This window comes from Nilaparvata lugens, chromosome 6 (genome assembly GCF_014356525.2).
Source record: "Nilaparvata lugens isolate BPH chromosome 6, ASM1435652v1, whole genome shotgun sequence".
NCBI classification, from domain to species: Eukaryota; Metazoa; Arthropoda; class Insecta; order Hemiptera; family Delphacidae; genus Nilaparvata; species Nilaparvata lugens.
This window is the reverse complement of record NC_052509.1, coordinates 14717771-14738127: the sequence shown is the minus strand read 5'-3', so window position 1 is coordinate 14738127 and position 20357 is coordinate 14717771. Positions and strand designations below refer to the sequence as shown.

Below are 20357 nucleotides of genomic sequence, written 5' to 3'. Positions count from 1 at the left end.
TCACCAAACCAGTTGATGGGTGTCTGTGTTTTGCGAGTAATCATACAGAATGTCTGTCGTTTATGTGTCAACACGTGATTTCAGCTGTCTGTCTTGAATTTTGATTCTGACTTATTCCATAATATATAAAGTATTCATAAAGTTCTATAAGTTACATTCACAAACACATGATGAGTAATATTATTATACGAATCGCGGATTTCAAAATTAGTACAATACTTCCTGAGTGAGTTTTACAGCTCGGGAGGTTCACTACAGTCATGTGAAGGAAAGAAAGACATTAGAGGTGTAGGTGGTGATAGACAAAGGATGAGCGGGTGTGAAATGGGTAGGTGGTGACAACTATTGAGGGTTGAATTTGCAATGACAATGGAAACTGAAAGAAGTTAGGACGAAGGACAATGCTATAGTAGGACAATGTTGACATAAGAGGGCTCACCTTCATTGTTTTGATGTTTCAAAACTACACTCAAGTTCACACTACAGCTATTCATTTGTTTTATTTTTGTCATTGCACAATAATCGTAGAATTGTTGATTGAACCATTACGCAAAGAAATATATTTTGTGAATTGCAAACTTTGTCAATCACTCCCACAACAATAACCATGATAATGGTCACTGACTATAGATCCAAAGAAAGAAAGTTCTGAGACTAGTTAGAAAGGAAATGAGAAAGAGAGTGAGAGAATATGAGAGAGAACGAGTAAAAATGCTCACAATCAATGCATTAGGCAGTGAACTGACCGTGTGCTACTGTTCTGACTCTTTCTATTTATATAATAATAGAGACCTGGGAATATGGATTAACAGCTCATTAGAATGCCCTATTTGTAATATGAAAGAGAAGGAATTTGTGAATTTGTGGAGCATTTTCTGTTGAGGTGCCCGATGTATGGTGGAATAAGAAGACACTAGAAAAATTCACTACAAATGTAGTTACTGACGATGACAAACTCATGGTTTTACTTCGAACTTTATGGAGCAGAAAATCAACCGTTTGTATGTGTATACAATGAAAGCAATCGAATTCAGATCTATGAAAATAAGCACTTGAATAATGTCCGATAATTATAGTCAGGAAACAGAGGATATCATTGAAAATATTAAAAGTATTCGATGCTCATTTTAGACGGTTAAGTGGGGAATGCATTGAGCTGAATAAAGTAAGTTTGATGGGGATAGATTGAGCTCTAAAAATTAGATAGTTGGAAAAGATTATTGTATGTGTGATGGATTATTATATAAAAATGTATTATTTGTCTAGAATTTATTATTGTTGAAGTTAATACTGTTATTACTCGTTTTGTTAATAAAATACGAATAGGTAGATATTTAAAACTAGAATGTTATTATTGTTGATTACTATAAATGGTATTTTATTAGTATGTAAGAAATGTAGTATTGGATAAATTTTATGTAAAATTCATTATTTTCGTAGTTGAACTGTTATTGCACGTTTATAAAATATGTATAGGTAGATATATAATACTGGAATGCTATGATTGATAGATATTATGGAATTATTATTAAATGAAAATGTACAGATTGATATTTTATTTTAAAATTTCAAATTTTTTGATTGTAATAGATATATTCTTCTGTATATTAGGAACATATACTTACTAAAGTACTCTTACTTGTGATATATATTTAAAGCATATATGATTTAAGACATACCAGTAATTTGATATCATGGAATGTAATGACTGTATTCAACTCAACTCGTTTGTATTATCAAGCATATGTGCTTGAAACAAATAAATTTATTTATTTATCATTATTATTTTACTGTTCTGACTGCGTGAACAATACACTGCAATTGAACAATGCATTGGAACTAAAAACGCGCTTCCGACAGAACCGTTAAACCGATTTGTTTGAAATTAAAATTTTAAATTTGCCTTTAAAATGACTACCTGCATTAGTTAAATTTTTACTTATTATAAAAGCTATCAATTGTAAATACTTATTCAGATTAAAAAAAAAATGAATTAAGTGAATTGCAAACTATGTCAATCACTCACTCCCACAACAATAACCACGATATGGTCACTGACTACAGCTCCGAAGAAAGAAAGCTCTGGAACTAGTCAGATAGAAAGAGAGAGAGAATGAGTGAGAAGGCGCTCAATCAGTGCGTTAGGCTTAGGCAGTGAACTGACCTGTCCTGATTGCTGTTCTGACCGCGTGAACAATACAATCCAATTGAACAATGCATTGGAATTAAAAACGCGCTTCCGACAGAACCGTTCAACCGATTTGTTTGAAATTAATTTTAAAATTCTTGAAAAAATTTGCCTTTAAAATGACTACCTTCATTACCTAATTTTTTTCTTAATATAAAAATTATCAATTGTAAAAACTTATTCAAATTGGAAAAAAAATTAAGCATATGGTAGCGAGTTTCAAACCTTTAAGCTGATTGCAAAACAGTTTTGGTCTACCATATTGGACTAAAAATAAGTGAGTAATCACATAAAGTAATTTGACCCCAACAGTGCTGCTATCTATAGGGCTAGAATCACAATTTTTTCCATGCTGATTCGCCTTAAACTTAGTCCTCTCTCTGCCAATACTGGTTGCATAGAGCCAGAATTCAATGATCAGGAAAATACTGGAAAGCTATAACCACAGCTGATAACTGATCCCGATGAGACATAGTGGAGTGGCGCTATTTTCCTATAATAGAACGAGAAATCTAGAAACCAATTCCTATTCTATTGTCAAGTCTAATCCTCTCTTAAAAAGCTTAGAGAAGACTAGACTCTCAACCTTTCAGAGTCTGTCAATGAAATCCCAAAGAGTCTTTGGGAGTCTTTTTGAGAGTCAAAATGATCTATTAGTTCTATTTTCTCTGAGTAAAGATCGTTCTCTTTACCAGTATTGTTATATAGTTGGAATATGCCAATACTGGTTGCATAGAGCCAAAATTCCAATATCAAAAAAGTACCAGAAAGTTATAATCATAGCTGACATTATTGATTCTGTTGAGACATGGTGGAGATATATTGGAGTGTTGTTATTTTCCTATCCACGAAATTCTGTATCAGAGAGGTCACAGAATTAGCCTTATTATCCAGAGCTTTCACAGACTTCATATTTTGTCTGATTGATCTGATAAATTTTCAACCGATTAGCCTTCTACCAAAAATGAGACTTAAAAATGATAAGAATTCTCTTCATCTATAGCCTACTGGGTTTTCACCTATACCTATTTTCTTATTGTAGTTCTATTTGTTTGTTGTTATAGATTGTTTTCCATATTCTATTGAAATTCACAACTGAATTATGTTATTATTCTTTCAGTTATGGTTTATTAGGACCAAGTGGCTGTGGCAAAACAACCCTGTTGAGAGCTCTAGTCGATAGGACCGTTCTAGATGCAGGCATGATCGCAGTGGCTGCCAAAAGAAAAGATAATGTTGGATACATGCCTCAGGTGAGCGAATAAAATAATCCAATCAAAATGCAAAGTTTATTCATTATTCATGAATACAATTATTATATGTATGCTTGTATCAGGATAACATTATTCAGGTTTGAAATGTTTGTGAGGAGACAAATACTTCAATAACCACGACATTACAATTGAAAATTCAAATTATATTAGTCTTATTTATTCAACTGCATAGTTATTAAGAATATCATGAGAAGAGCAGTTTCTGGCTAAGCCTTTATTGCTTTCCCCTTATCTGGTTTTTAAGGGCTAAGGGCTCTCAAAGACTTGATAACTTATTTTGTCTGATTGATACGATAAATTTATACGATTACTTTAATATCACCATCTGAAACCAAATGAGAACTTCAAAATATGCCACTGTTTGGTTGATGGATAATTAGGTCTGTATTCTTGTTTGATCAAAAGAATCCTATAAAATATGAAAATACATATTACTTTGAGCTTCTTTTAAGTGGGTCAGCTCTTTGAAGGTGGTTTAGAAACATTATTCTGAAATAAATGAGAACTTGATAGACTCTTGCAAGAATCCTTTCAAATGAGTACATTTCACAAGTTAAACTCACGAAACTGGCCAATGAATAATAAGAAGTTGATAATCTAGTACCATCATGATTAATAAATCATAAGAATCATTGGAATATGAACATACATGGGGGTACACAAACATCTGTTCGGTATAGGCCTACTATCAAGTGGCATTTTCATCCAAACAATCATAGGAAAGATGGAAAGCATTTTGATATTGGTATGGAAAGCAATGACGATAGACTAAATAATTCATTGTTTCAACCAAAGTGCTAATGCGTAGCCTACTGCAATTTTAGGGAAACAATTTCTGTCATTTTAACATATTCGAAACAAGTTGATAACGAAAGGATAGAGTTTGATGACATTAATTATAATTTATTTTAATAAAACCATTTTATTATAAAATTCTGAGAGGAATGAGAATAAAATTTAATGTAAACTGTACTTATAGTTCACGATAAAATGTATTCAATGATTGATGAAACCTAGTAGAACAAATAACTTATAGAGAACCAGTGCCATTTTTGTTAAATATCATTGAATTGTTACTACTTCTTCGATAGCTATGCAAATAATCTTGTTAGAGGAGTTCCATACCGTGTTCTTCATCGCACCTTGATATTTGAATTTGAGGCCATCAGAATGTAGCATCAACTTCAGAAAAACAGGTATTCTTATCAGGAAATGAAGGTAACAGGAGATGAACAGACTTGCTCGGCAAAAATGAAACATAACGAACCATAAATCATAAATCAGGCTCTACTCCCCATAAAAATGCTCCAAATAGAGTGAATATGGAGCTATGTTTGCAGATTTCAATTTCAAAACAGGAAGTAATCAGTATTCAGTATATTACATGACACTTTTATTTAATTGATTTTTTGATAACATTCAGTTGAAGATAAAATGAAGTCTTTAGCAGGATACTGATCGCATATCATTCTAGGTAGAAATAAGAGTATTCATCCTTCCAAATATTGGAATTTGATTTAGAAATTCAAATCAATTTTCTAATTTTTGAAAAATTTATGTTTAAAAAACACAGCTATAACCAACAGATCTACTGAAGTTATAAAGGCTACTTAGAAAATTGAATTCCTTTCACAAATTTAGAAAAACATTTCTTTTTAATACCGAGATAGGAAATAAACTGATTTGAATATTTTTCCACGAGATGAGACAAAATCACCCCGGTCGACGGTACCGTACTACAATAATACTACAAAATAATGTAATGTGCTCTCTCCAACGGTATTGTACTGAATTAGGCTACTGTTAATTTGAATTATGATAGTTCTACTGTTTCATTTTATGGTATGTGATTCAAATATCTATTTTATATTATTCATAAATAGTGAATTATTGTTATTTTCTGTTGACAGGAACTCGGCCTATACAACGATATGAACATATCAGAAACATTTCAATTTTTCGGAAGACTGTATAATATGAACTACGCGGAAATTAAGGAGCAAGAAAGGAAGCTCATCCCACTCCTCGATTTGCCTCCTGGTGACAGTATTATTGGAACAATGAGGTGGGCCTCCAACAAAATTATTCATTGAACATTTATTTGAGATAAATTACGGTATTAAATTATTCGATTCAGTTTCGATTCAATCAAAATTGACTAGTTAATTTTGTTAAGATTTTCACTGTAGAATCAACAGAGATATTGTGGAATTTTTCCATATTAAGGTGAAATGAAAGCGATATTGTCAGCTCATTGTAATTTATTTCAGCCAAATGTTTCAATGCACTAAGGCAATGCATCAGTGGTCTAACCAAGTCTGGTCTGATCAGAATGTAATCAAAAACGATCACTGATGATGATGCCTTAGTGTATTGGAACTCAAGTTTGGTTCAAATAAATAATGTGGAATTTGAAATATCCCTTCTTTTTCACCTTGATGTTTCATTTTGATCAATTTTGTTGATTTCGATCTCCTTGCTTATCACCTATCTATTATTCGATTCGATATTACATGTATTATTCCTTGTATGTCTTCTATTTCCTGGTGATAATTCCATTTCATTCAATTTTTCCAGTGGGGGACAACAAAGGAGAACATCGTTTGCTGTGGCACTCCTCCATGATCCCGAACTGCTAATCCTTGATGAACCCACTGTGGGAGTCGATCCTCTTCTCAGCCAAACGTAAGATAACTGGAAAACTACAATTACGTTTATCATCTATATTCCATATTATAAGTGGCAAATAACAAGGCAATGACCATTTTCACACTTACCGATTCCTCGACGGCACGACACGACAGGACAGGAAGCTCTGTCGTTGTCGTATTGTGCCGTCGAGGGATCGGTGAGTCTGAAAACGGCCATTCTATCCTTGGACACACATTTTAATTGGGGATATCAGCTGACACTGATGGTTGTTGCTCTCTATTATGAGGTTGGCAGTCAACTACTGTTTTATGGTACCTTTGAAAGACATTTACAGACCTGTACAGTAGTGGTCCCGAGTTAAGGAATAAGATGAATAACGGTACCTATCACAATAATTCAAATTTCAAATTTAATTATAACAATAACAATAAAATAATGATAATTATAATAGTAAATAAAATGATTACTAATATCATAATCCAATTATTATTAAAACTCTTTGTCTAATGTACTAAAGATTATTGATGATATACCGACGATGGTACCAACTCGATAAAAGATCGAAGATTAATTTAGTCTCAATCCCATAATTCAATATTATTTTTGATAGACTATAATATGTTCAATTATTTTAGAAATACTATATTCTATAAATTCTATATGTTCTAGAAATTACTAGTCCCTTTTTAAACTTTTTCACATAAACACAAACTTGCTTTGAGCACTCATACAATTTTCAAGTGTCAAAATTAAATAATTTGTGTTCAAGTAAAAATGTTTGAAAATAGTAGGTGTTAGTAATTTCAATGATAATTATTAAACAATTCCTAAGAAAACCCTGAAAAAAGCCCTATTAATTACTTTATTATATGTTTATACACTTTATAGCTTCCAAACTCAGAATATGAACCAGATACATGTATTCGCACAAATTTTTGGAAATCTGTTCACCGATTGTTATATTTATGAAGATATGCCAATTTGCAAATTCAATTTGAACAAATTTTGAGTTTCGAGAGATTGAATGTATTGTGTTCTTTCAGGATTTGGAACCATCTAATTCAACTTACCACTCTCCATAAGAAAACAATTATAATCACAACGCATTACATAGAAGAAGCTAGGCAAGCGAACATAGTAAGTAATAATTCAAATATACAGTAGTTTATTAATTATTATGAATAAGCTTTGAAGACACTGGGAAAATTTAATTGCAAAAGTAATACACCTCATTATACGGTTCCTTTATGTTTTAAAGGGATTTTTCAATCCAGAAATTTACACATACATAGGCTACCAAATGGATATGAAATTTATTTATCTATTTATTCGTGGACAGAGTCACAAATCATATAAATATAATTAGGAAAGAACAACAGGCTTGGCCCAATTCTATTCCATCCCCAAATTTTGATAAATTAATAAAATGTCCAAAAAATAGGTTATGTTTCTACTGTAAAACGTTAAAGTTCAATTTTTGTCTAAAAATATATATATATATATATAAGCTAAACATTTTTAATTTAGAGAAATTAAAACACCAAACTATATTTAATATAACACTTAATTATCCCTTCATATTGAATTAATCAAGTTATTTTATAAAATTTTGATTTCATAAAATTCATATTATTCGTATAATCTAACGTGTACCGTAAAGGAGAATTTTAAGAAACGCAGAGAGTAGTGATTAATTATTATTTTCATAGATTATGATCTTCTCCAAGAGAATTTTAGTGGAGAATTGGAAAGTCGCTCATAACCTTTATCTGGACAATAATTAATTTTATGAAATTGGGATGAAGAAAATTTTTGGACTGTAGTCTGTTTTTTTGTGCTTGAGTTGATTGTAAATGATAAATAAATAAATAAGAGTATGATACATATGACTTATGAATTTATCCTATACTCACTTGTATATAGTATTCCAATCGTAATGCATATTATTAATGTGTTATCGGATGGGCACGTTAAACTGTCAGTCCCGGCTGAAGTATGACAGTCGTAAGGCCTATTGACGGCTCAAATTATATATTCAGGCGGTGGAACCTTCCCGCAAGGGACTCCCCACCAACAAAAGCCATACGAATTTACTTTTTTTTTATTTACTAATGCATATTATTCATGGAATTTTTTATTGTTAATATATAATACATAATTATAATATATATAATACAATAACACACTATTTCAAGTGTTTCTCCCATTTCAGATTGGTATGATGAGAAGTGGTGTTTTATTAGCCGAAGAATCACCTACAGAACTAATGCGCAAGCATAATAGTTCACATTTAGAGCATGTGTTTCTAGTCCTCAGTGAAAGACAACAGAAAGAATTAGATTTACAAGAGGTAAGATATTTCTCATTTTATACTTTTAAATTAACAGAATCGAAGAATACGTTTAGAAAATACTTATTGTAGCTCACAATATGATTTAGGAGTAAGACATGTTGGTGGTGTGAGCATCTAAATTATTTCATATTTATCCCAATTCTGATTGATAGACCTGGAATTGGAATGCAGTAATTTGGTTTAAGAAATTTTATTCACTAATAAGTTTTATTCACAGATGGAAATTACTGAGATATTTTGTAATTAATCAATAATGCTAATTAATTAATTATTATTATTAAACGAAAATCCAAATTAAATGCTGTAATTCACCCTGAAGACTTCTGCCGTTACTGCAAATATTGGCAACAGGGTAAACAGCTAGATGGAAATTCGATGAGCGCTACTATTAAAAAAAATTTGTTGTCAGCCAGGGAATGACAACAAGTTTTTAAATTTTCATCTAGTTGTTTACCCTGTTGTCAATATTTGCAGTACATAGCAGACGTCTTCGGGGTGAATTACAGCATTCAATTTGGATTTTCGTTTAATAATAATAATTAAGTTTTATTCACTTTAGGTTCAGAAAAGAACCTTAGTTGAAAAGTTGAAAAACTTCAGTTGAAAAGAATAATTAGTTCGCTGATAAAGCAATAAGTAAATTTTATATACAGTATTTATTATATACAAGTATCTTATTACTAACAGTGGGCCTACATTAATTTAATTATAAAAATTCATAACTTTGTAGTATTTGCTGTTTATTAATTCATCTTATTTCACCGATGAATAAAGTTGATTGAAATATAGTTAGATGTGAGAAAATTATATTTCAAGGTGACAGAACCAAAGGAAAATTTATTTTAGAAATTTTGAAATTATTGAAACATTTGAATTTTACAGGTGGAAGAACCCTATCCTGTTATCGATGAAAACCAAAAACGACTACCTCTATTGGAAACGAATAAAGTATGGAATACGCAGAGGTTTTTAGCACAACTAATTAAGCATCTAATATGGAACAAGAGAAATATACCGTGAGTAAACTGAACAAATTTTTGTCGGAAAAAATATTGCCATTATATTATGTGATTCTTCTCATTTATGTATAGCTTATCATATGATATACAGAAACTTTTACACATAAGCTTTGCATTTTTCAAGATTTACAGAACTATATGAATGGAATTATTCAACTATTTGTATTCAAAGAGACCAATTTTTAGTAGGCTTAATCAATAACGGATTGGTATAAGTTATTTAATGTCTTCTAGGTGATCCTAGATGTTATTCAACATTTATATAGAGCAAGCTATTAATGAATGCAAGGAGTGCTGTAGTGGCATCAAGGTAAATGGAGTTCGGATTCAGATGCTTCGTTTTGCAGATGATATAGCTATAATAGCGGATAATAAAATAAGTTTAGAAAGAGCTCTAACCACCTTGCATGAGATTCTACGAAATAAATATGATATGGAGATAAATAAGATAAAGACAGAAGTAATGGTCTGCTCAAAAGTCCCAGAGAATGTGTCCATTAAATTAGATAATTACGCCCTGAAGCAAATAAAAATGTTCAAATATCTTGGAAGCATTACCTATATCAGAAGATGGAAAATATAGACTGGATATAAAGCGCCGAATCAGAGAAGCTAAGGGTATTTTTATTAGTAAAAGGCAGCTTCTTTCCTCAAATAGTCTAACCTTGGAAATAAGAAAGAGACTAATAAAGAGTTGCATTTGGAGTATAGCTCTTTATGGGTCTGAAACGTGGACTATTGGTAAGGCTGAGGAAAAGACTCTGAATGCTTTTGAAGTGTGGTGTTGGAGGCGTATGCTCAAAATAAAATGGACAGACAGAGTTACGAATGAGGAGGTATTCCAGAGGGCGGCAGAAAAAAGATCTCTTCTGAATTTTCTCAAGGCCAGACGACATTCTCGGATTGGACACATAATAAGACACGACGCATTCACGTCAAGCATTCTGGAAGGTCCATCAGTTGATGGACAAAGGGGTCGTGGGAGACCCCGGCTACAGTACTTAAGACAAATGACGAAGGATCTGGGTGCTATGAGCTATGAACAATGGAAGAGAGTAGCAATGGACAGATTTAGATGGAAGGCTGCCAACCAATCAAACGATTGAGCTGTAAGAAGAAGAAGAAGGTGATCCTAGTTCCTTACCCATCTAGTTATAGCCTATATTAACAAGTGACTTCCCCTTTCGATTCCAACTTGGAAACTTCCTAATTGGGATATATTATTGTTTTAATGTCTTGTAGGATGATCCTAGCTCCTAACTCATCTAGTTGGTCCATTAACAAGTGATTTTCCCTTTCGATTCCAGCTTCCTAATTGGAATAGATTATTATTATTTTCAATGTCTTCCAGGATGATCCTTGCTTCTAGTATGGATCATCCAGTTGGTAAATTAACAAGATAAGTGGATTTTCTTTGCAATTTCAGTTTCCTAATGCTGCTACTAGCTCTGCCAGCCGCGCTGTCATTCATCTGCCACGAGGTGACCACCGTGAACCCGACAGGTCTGTCGATAGGTGTGGTCTCCGACGAGCAGACATCCTGCCAGGTGCCCAAAGACTACAACTGCACTCACTCGGGTCGACCGCTCAGCTGCACCTACATCGACCTGCTCAGAGACAAAACTTTCGAAATTGTGAGTGTCCAAATTGTATATGGCATGTCCTCATGTTCCTCATGCTTAATTCACTTTGAATTATTACATTTATTGAATGAGAAGCAATGATATGTTGTTATATACAAGGAATGCTGACACTTTACCCAATGCTGATCAATACCCAACACGATATAGGAACAACCTAAGAGACGACACACACCAGACAACCATGTATGAGCGAGGTGTTAGGAGTTCTGGTATTCGGTTGTATAATTTAAAAGCTCATATGAAAGAAATGACTGGTACAAAATTCAGAGATCAATTAAAGAAGGAGCTGCTGTCCATATGCGCGTACTCAAGTAAAGAGTTCAGAGAGTACTACGAGCGTCGAGATGGGGTTTAGAGAGAATAAAAAAATGTACTGATTTTTCATGTATTTATGTTCTGTATTTTATCGACTTACGATTTTGACAAGTCCAAATAACCCTTATTTAGGAGGTTAGTGGATGAAATAATAATAAATAAAAAAAATTTAATAGTTGATAGTTAAAGCTGGGCAAAGTTGCAGAGTTATGAAATTATTTCATTTACTAAAAAAGACCAAAAATAACTTTTAGTTGAGTTGTTTTTTGTGAATTGAATAACTTTCTCAAAAATTGATATTCTCGAAAAATTTTCGTTTTATTTAATCAACAATACCATGAAGAATTTATCATTAAAATTTCATGGATTTATTTATCTCTTACCCAATTTGAAATGATCTGTCCCAAAAATTTAAACTTTTAGCGCTCATATCTCGAAAAGTAATGTTCGGAAAAAAATGTTTTCCTGAGAAAACGTTTTTGTTTTGATAGCTTGCCAGTATACAAATCGAGAAACTTTGAAAAATATCGCCAGTAAAATGTTTTCTTAAGCTTTTTGCACAGACTTAATCTCAATAAATCCTCATTGAGCTGTATAAATAAGAAGTGAGTATATATCCTCTGAGTATATTATATCCTTATATCCTAGGTACATGCTCATATGCTCTGATTTTTTCTTGAGTGAATTCATCATTTGTATTGGATAATCTGATATTTAGAGCAAGTGTTCTTATACTTCCTATCATAAGTGAGGTGACTATAAAACTTGCAATATTCTTTATATAATAGCATCGATGCTCTTCATTCAATCAATGCTGATAGTTCAGAGTGAGTTTCATTATAGATTACTCGTATAGCAGAAGGTTGACATGGAAGACTTATTGTGAAAATTTAATATTGAGATGAGTGTTTTCCATACTACAAACTCATGCTCTGGAGAGGTTGTTCTGGCTCATTCCTTGATCATACCCAGATACTCATGAGCATGTTCATCAATGTATGTTTTCTGCTTTTAGAACATCTCTTCTTCTTCTAGTGCGTCTCCTATCGGAGGTCCGCTATCAGCACAGCAATCCAGATCTTATTCACTGCCGCTAAAACAAGTCTTTGCTGCTGCAGTCAAACCTTAGAACATGTTCAAGTACAATTTTCCAAAACAAATTATAGAATCAAAAGTTCATTTTTGTATCGTCACTATATCAGTGAATACGATTATTGTTGATATTATCCACTTCCAGAACCCTCAGGTACCCCTCAAGTAGACCTGAGAACCTGAGAGAGTGTTTTTGTATAAATTCAATATACCAAAGAGCGCTCAAACCGGGGGACATGATTCATTTGAAAGGCTTTGATTTATTAAGAATTTAACCTTATCTAAATAAGATATATTAGAAATAAAATCCTTTTCATTTAAAAAGTTGATTTATTGAAAATTCAACATTTCAAATATGTAAGATATTCCTGAGTCTCCTAATTCCTAGGTTCCAATGCATCTTGAACATCTATCTTATATATTGATAGGTACCATTTTTTTCAATTTATATTATGATTGGATTGGTATAGTGGAAAGCGTCATATCAAAATACAAGTAAACGGACGAAAATAATAAATTATTCCTGAATATATTGCCTATACCTCATATATAGTTCATTTGTACCGAGTCAATAGATGGCCTGGACTTCGAAAAAAATCTTCATACACCTACTTTTGTACACTTTCATCTGGATCCCTTGAATTTTCCACACACTTTTCTCATGGCGTTCATAAGATCGATCATAGTCATAATCCATGTGAATGTAGGCTACAGCTTCCACAGAATGATGTTCTAATCACATAACTATTCCCAACAGCACCACCATCAGACGTTCGATTCAGCGAAAGAGTCGCTGAGGAGAGGCAAAATCTGGGGCATCCTTCGCTTTGCTAGCAATTACACAGAGTCTGTCATCAAGAGGATAGAAGAGGGACAGGCTACTCCTGATGGGGTGGTTGATGCTAGTACTGTCGACGTGTGGCTGGATATGTCAAGTAAGTTGCATCAAAATATCAATCAATTATCAAATAACAAATAATTGAACAAATATCAAACAACACAAACAATAGACAGAAAATAATGGATAGACATTCATTTCAATTTTTCGTTCTGAAGCTATCCTGTCTACTAACAGACTAGCTACTTTTTTCTCTTCACTTGAATAATCATATTCCACTTATTCAATAAATTTGATGTCGATTTTGAAATAATATAATGGAGTGTGATTTATATTTCTGAAAGATACTATAGTGTTTAATATTTGATTTAGATTTTTGAAATATAATAGAGTATTCGATTCAAATTATTCAATTTTAATAGGAAATAGATTATATTGAGTGTAAAACTAGTTAGTTGGAAATAAGATTAAAGTAAATAAAGTGCTAATAAATTCATTAAAATGAACTGCAGGTTACACGCTTTAATAAACTGGGAAAACTATTTTTTAAAAGTTATTCATTTTCCTTTGTATTCTTCAGATCAATGGATCAGCAACTTGATGAGACGAGATTTGATATTCTTGACCCTGGATTTCTTCCAAAATTCTACTCAGTGAATGTGGTTATAGCCCACAGGTTGCCTATATTCCAGTCAGAGTAAGTATATTATTTTAAAGCTACAAAAGTATCTTGTAGGTGTAATGATCTCCCCATTTCAATATTAATCACTCATAGTCTATTCAATTCACTTTTTATACATGAAGTTCCCATGTATCTTTCTAAGATTATTATTCATTTTTTAAAAGTGTTTTTTTCTATCTGAATGACATCACCTTGAACTCTCCATTAATAAAATTGGATGAAATTGAATCTTTGTTGACAAAGGAAGAAAAAATTATACAATCACCAATGGAAAAAGAGAATACACAACTTTGACTCTTAGAACATATCTTATTGTAAACTTATACCGTACTGTATGACATGATAAAATTATAACTGTAGGTGATGGTTTCTTGATCCATTCTGAGCTACGATGTACTAACAAATATAATATGTATTCTAATTGTAAAATGAAATACCAAATATCTCAATTGTTTCTAGAAATACGATACTACTTGCTCCAAAGACTTATTATTTTAATTTAAAAGAATGAAATTAGTAAGACCATGGTTATGTTGAATAAAAATATTCCACTTTATTAATTTCAGTTCGAGGAAGCCATATATGGAGATAATATCCCTGTATTTGGTCACTATACTTCGGCAGGAATCATATGCACGTAAGTAGGCTTATCAAGAATTCCATGATAGTGAGTTACCGTACGGTAATTGAATATTAGAATTCCAATTCAATTATTTGCCATGAAATTACAAATCGAATAGACAAAATGCAGCGGACTTATGAATAGATACATGAAAATAGTAGTGCTTAATTATAATTATAGTATAACGTTTGAAGATGGCATAAAAATGTACAAAAGTTTGGAAGGTGCCAAATGAAAATAAAATCATGCTATATCAATTATTGTGGCTCAACTAGCATATTATGAGGTAAACCTAGTCATATTGTTAGAAATAACATAATTATATTCACATGATATGAAGAATTATTGAATCATTATTACTTTTAATCCACTTACTTATCACTGCCAATTTGAAAATATGTCAATCAATAAATGCATACGGTACACAAGTGGAAATGGAACAAATAATTGGAGTAAAATTTATAAGATAGAATAATATGAAAGGGTGCTTGATGTTATTTTTTTTCTTTTTCAAGTAAAAATAATATAGATTTTTTTTCTAAATATTATAACAAGAGTATCTCTTTGAAACTGTAAGTTGTTAGCATAAGATATTCCCAATTCTTGACAATATATCGTAGGCTACGCCACTACGGTACATTAAATTATTATATTTACTAATATTCACTCACCATACCAATTTTGTTGCAGGTTCACGTTCTACCTGGCAGTGTTGTTCACAGTTGGATCGATCATGACTGAAATCTCTGTCGGGCTGGACAGAAGCCTTGTAGCAGGTACGGTTTAGAATATGAGCTTATCTCTAGTATTTTTTATAACTAAAAATATCTTGAAATGATAATTTATCAATGATTTATTAAAAACAGGAATGGTCTCTTCACCAAAAATGATGCAGATCTCAATTGAAGAGAGTCAAGTCAAGTCAAATCCAGCTTTATTTAATTAGATAAATTACATTTTTTTCTCCAATACTATCTATTGATAGAATCTTAACATCATACCTGTATGGGTATGGGCAATCCAAATTCTTGTTGAAAAACTCAAACAGTTTGAGAAGTATTACAAAATAACAAGAAATAATAGAATTTATAAATGTTTAATCATTGAAATGTTCAAAAAAATTCATTATACTCGTAATATAGTCTATCAATGTAAATTTGAAAAAAAAAACATAAATGTACTACTCCCGGAGTACTGGTAGTCTAGAAAGTGATCTTAATTTAAAAACATTTATTCTCGAAACATCACACGATATATAAGTTATACAATGGTTTTTGCAATCCATTCTATAATGGGTTGCAGAAATTAACTTGAATGTACCTACATCATTAAGCTAGATAACTTCAACTGCTATGGAACATGATGTTTTATGATTTTCATTCTCCATATAAATAGTAATCATTTGGTCATGTAATTACTTTGTAGCTCATTGCTAACTAGCTCCGCATCTCTCTTCATCTTACTTAATAATACTTTTTAATTGTTTTTAATTATATGATTATATTACTATTATCTATAATGGAAGAGTAGATCTGCAAAAGTGTAGGTCGATCATCATAGAGGTGTAGGCCTATAACTTCTCAGCTCGGTTGATTCCAAAACTACCTTCAGTTCAACAATACAATTTTTCATTCCAATGTCTTTACTCCCTATTTATATTGTAGTTTGAGCTGTGATAATTTAACTTTTGATTTTGCTTGTTCTAGGTATGACTATTTTGGAGGTGGTGGCTGCCCACGGAGTGATCATGTTCATGCTGGTTGGCACACAGAGCTTCATCACCATGTTCCTGACCTACTATGTGTTTGGCTATCCATTCCACGGCAGCATCACTCTCACCATCATACTTCTCTTCTTGATCGAGATCATGGGAATGGCTTACGGTGAGTTTCACTCGCAAGTACCTAAAGATCTCATTTTGTAAAGTTTTTCAATTTCATGTGGAATATTATGTAATGAAAATTTGTAAAAATTGAATTGTATTATAAAAAATATAGAAATTGAAATTAATAAAAATTAAGTAGACATGTATGTGTAAGTTATTGTCTATTCGGCTTCAGGAGAATTTCTCAAATTCAAATTTATTTGTTCCTTGTAGAAATTCATACATACAATCACATAGGCTAATATTTACAAGAATGAAATTATTAATTGTACAAAAGAACTTGAAGCTCACAAAACTATTGTCTGAAAATGAGTATTAAATAGATATAATTATAATTTTTTTGTAAATAATTTACACAAAATATTGTGTAAACAAATTATTTCAATTGAAATTTTGGTTTAGACTTGAGTGTAGCCCTTAAATATTTGGAAAGTGGGCTACTAATTAATAATTCCTATAATTTCCCATGATATATAGATTCATCAAATTCAATTTAATTGAATTTTGTTTTTAATTGAAAATATTGTGTGACTTGATAGTCAAGAACGAACAGTGTGTGATGAGCATTTAAATACACCAAAATAACATACTTTTTAAAATCTATTCCTACTTTCTTGCTTAGGGTTACTTTTATTTAATTGAAAAACAAAGAAGTCCACCTACCCTTCTTAATAATGTTTATTAATACAACTGAAATACAAGATGTCTGGGCTTTTAAGCCATGGTTATAAATAAAAAGTTGATGATAGCATTAATTTATTTTACATCTTTCGTTTATTGTTCATTCACTTGAAAATGAATTCAAAGCCGAAACATATTGTGAAAAATGAAAATATTATATTGAAATAGGTATTTTGATTTTCAATTTTTGAAATCAGTAGGTAGCCTATGGACTGATTGAAATGCATGTATCTAATGTTGCTTATCTGAAGTTTGGGTGCAGAAAACACGTCAGATACCGTACAAAAAAATATTGTGATTGTAAAATAAATATATCAATGATATTAGTTTTCTAAATGACCCATTACAATCAATTTTTTTATTTTCAGGTTTTATGTTATCCGTCGTTTTTGATAAGGAAGCTATTGCAACGTATGCTGGCATTGGAACAGTCGTCATGATGTTTATGACTTGCGGTCAGTATTATATTATAGATATCTTATTATTATAAGAATATTACCAGCAATATAAAATAACAATAATTGAAGAATTAATTTTTCCCAATACCAGGTAGTCGATATAGAAGAGCATTCATATGGACATCATTATATCTCTATTACTTTCAGGAGTCTTACTGATAATAAATTAATAGCTCTCTAACTAATACTCTTAGTCTTAAGATCTCCATTTCCAATAGCCTCTCTAATCCTAGGTAGCCTATTACATTTGGCAATATGAAATTCAAATTTCTAGTAGCCTACAATTTTCCATTTCCCAATCCAGTTTTAACATTTTTTTCCACTTTAGAAAGATAGGTGTGCCATAACAATTCGCTTTTTGTGTAGTTGAGAAGTTGATATTGTGGTAATTATTCATATTGAATGAAAAAGACTAAGAAATTGTCAAAAAGCCACTGATTTATTGATAATTAGAAAGACCGGTTTCGGTTATTACACCATTGTCAATCTCTGATAAACTCAATATAATTGTTGTTTATCAGAGATTGACAATGGTGTAATAACCGAAACCGATCTTTCTAATTATCAATAAATCAGTGGCTTTTTGACAATTTCTTAGTCTTTTTCATTCTATAACAATTCGCCCTATTGGTGCTTGAATAAATTCATTTTTTTGTTTAAATTCAAGCAGGACTACCACAATCTGGTCTGCAGACTGAATTTCATTGTTACAGTAACTATTATTATTATTATTATTATTATTATTATTATCATTATTATTATTATTATCATTGTTGTCGTTGTTGTTGTTGTTGTATAAATAGTTATTCGTCTCTGATAGAAATGCTAATTCGAACTGTTCAAATGCTAATGCATTCCTATTACTGCATAATTATTATTTCAAACATCCAATGGAAGCTATATAAATAAAAACTATAAAGACTAATTCTGATACTGCAAATATTGGTCTAAAAACTTAATAAATTCCGTTGAATAATTATTTTACATTACCTATTTCGTCTCTGATGGAATGTTATAGGCAGGGTTGGGAAGTGATATGGATTCTGTTTTTGCAATTAATTAATTTATAGGTAATATTTAACTTATTGATGATTTGTATTTTTTCAGGAGTGGTGTGGCCTATCGAAGGTATGAACACAGTTCTGCGGTCGATAGCCTGGGCGATCCCAGTCCAACCCACGGTCGAGAGTTTCAGAAGTATTTTGGACAGGAACTGGGACATCACACACCCCAATGTATATTCCGGATACATCTCCAGCACAATCTGGACAATCATCTTCTGTGCCATCGCTTATTCAGTCGCTAAATCGAAGAAAATTTGTGTTTAAATTGCAAAACTCTGTATTCATAGACTTCGAATTTAGTTAAATAAGTAAATAGTTAAATATTTAAATCAGTTAAATATCTGCGAATGATAGAGTGACTAGTTCTCGTATTGATTCGAAAACTTATAAGGAACAGTATTACCATAGAAAAAGGTAGGTAGCATGAGTATATTTTCATTATTTCTTATTCTATATACAGTAGGCTATATAGGCTATATATGCTATATAGGCTATATAAGATAATGTTAAGTACATTACTTATGCTATCTTTTCTCTCATTGTACTAATCAGAACTCACATTATTGATTCATGTACAGCCAATGTATTGTAAGCCAATTAGATCGTCAGTTTCCAATGTTGCTTTGGTATAATACAGTATAAGTTTGAGAATTCTGTCTCAATATGCATATTCTGACATGCATTTTATCCTATATATTGGGTATTGGATGTTATACATACTATTCGAATTGTAATTAATCCATATAACGTGGAACGTGAAAAAAGAGAGAATATTATTTAAATATTTTAAATAATATAGGAGAAATATTATATGATATGAGCAAATAGTATTGAAGAGGGAGTAATAATGTTTTAATATTGAAATTCTTTAGAAAAATAAATTTGAATGTTTAATGTTCAATGTAAATGGAGAAAACATGAAAGTTCATATATTTCTCAGTTGTATACTCTTAGTATGCTCAGGATGAGCATAAACTAAGGCATTTCATCAAGATGATTATCTCTCCAAAGTTCAATCACCTTTTTGCATTACAGTAGAGAGTTGAAGCCAGCAAGAATATATTGGATAAGTTTAAAGGTGCATCCATGGTTAGAGGAATAGCAATACGTATATTTCTTAGATGTATCATCGATCTATAGTTTTAAAAATACTTTGTTGATTAAACAGGATGTGTAAATAAATGAATGGGAACTTGTGTTGATGTCCACGTCTTTATGATTCTCAATGATTGAATGACAACAAAATTATAGTTACAGGCTACTTAGTTTAGCCAGAAGTTTGTATCTGATATAGCCTACTTTTATCTCATTTTGTATTCTATTGTACTAATTTATGAAAATATACTATAGATGTTTATAAAATAAATAAGAGAATATTCATTGTGTTTCTTATTCTTTGTTCACATCTAATATAAATCTATAATTTAAAAATGTAAGTTGTAATAATTTAAGTTATACTCTCACTTTTTTATAATATTTCATGTTACACTCAAATATAGTTCATAGAGTCATAAGATGTGAGATACGTAGACGAAATGGAAATCTAGGATATAATAATACAATAAGAATATAATAATAATATCGAGTGACC

General features: G+C 31.3%; 1 protein-coding gene across 1 annotated transcript in view; it reads left to right on the top strand.

The window, feature by feature from the left end:
• Positions 1 to 20146, top strand: part of LOC111052058 (ABC transporter G family member 23) — a 50618-nt gene extending 30472 nt beyond the window's left edge. Inside the window, 15 exon segments of the mRNA XM_039430188.1 lie at positions 3309 to 3441; positions 5373 to 5527; positions 6040 to 6147; positions 7158 to 7251; positions 8327 to 8464; positions 9350 to 9483; positions 10913 to 11120; positions 13294 to 13471; positions 13955 to 14019; positions 14021 to 14071; positions 14623 to 14693; positions 15369 to 15454; positions 16385 to 16561; positions 17613 to 17699; positions 18810 to 20146. Coding sequence (XP_039286122.1) covers positions 3309 to 3441; positions 5373 to 5527; positions 6040 to 6147; positions 7158 to 7251; positions 8327 to 8464; positions 9350 to 9483; positions 10913 to 11120; positions 13294 to 13471; positions 13955 to 14019; positions 14021 to 14071; positions 14623 to 14693; positions 15369 to 15454; positions 16385 to 16561; positions 17613 to 17699; positions 18810 to 19030 — 1906 coding nt within the window. The 3' untranslated portion in view covers positions 19031 to 20146.
• Positions 20147 to 20357: the final 211 nt, after the last annotated feature.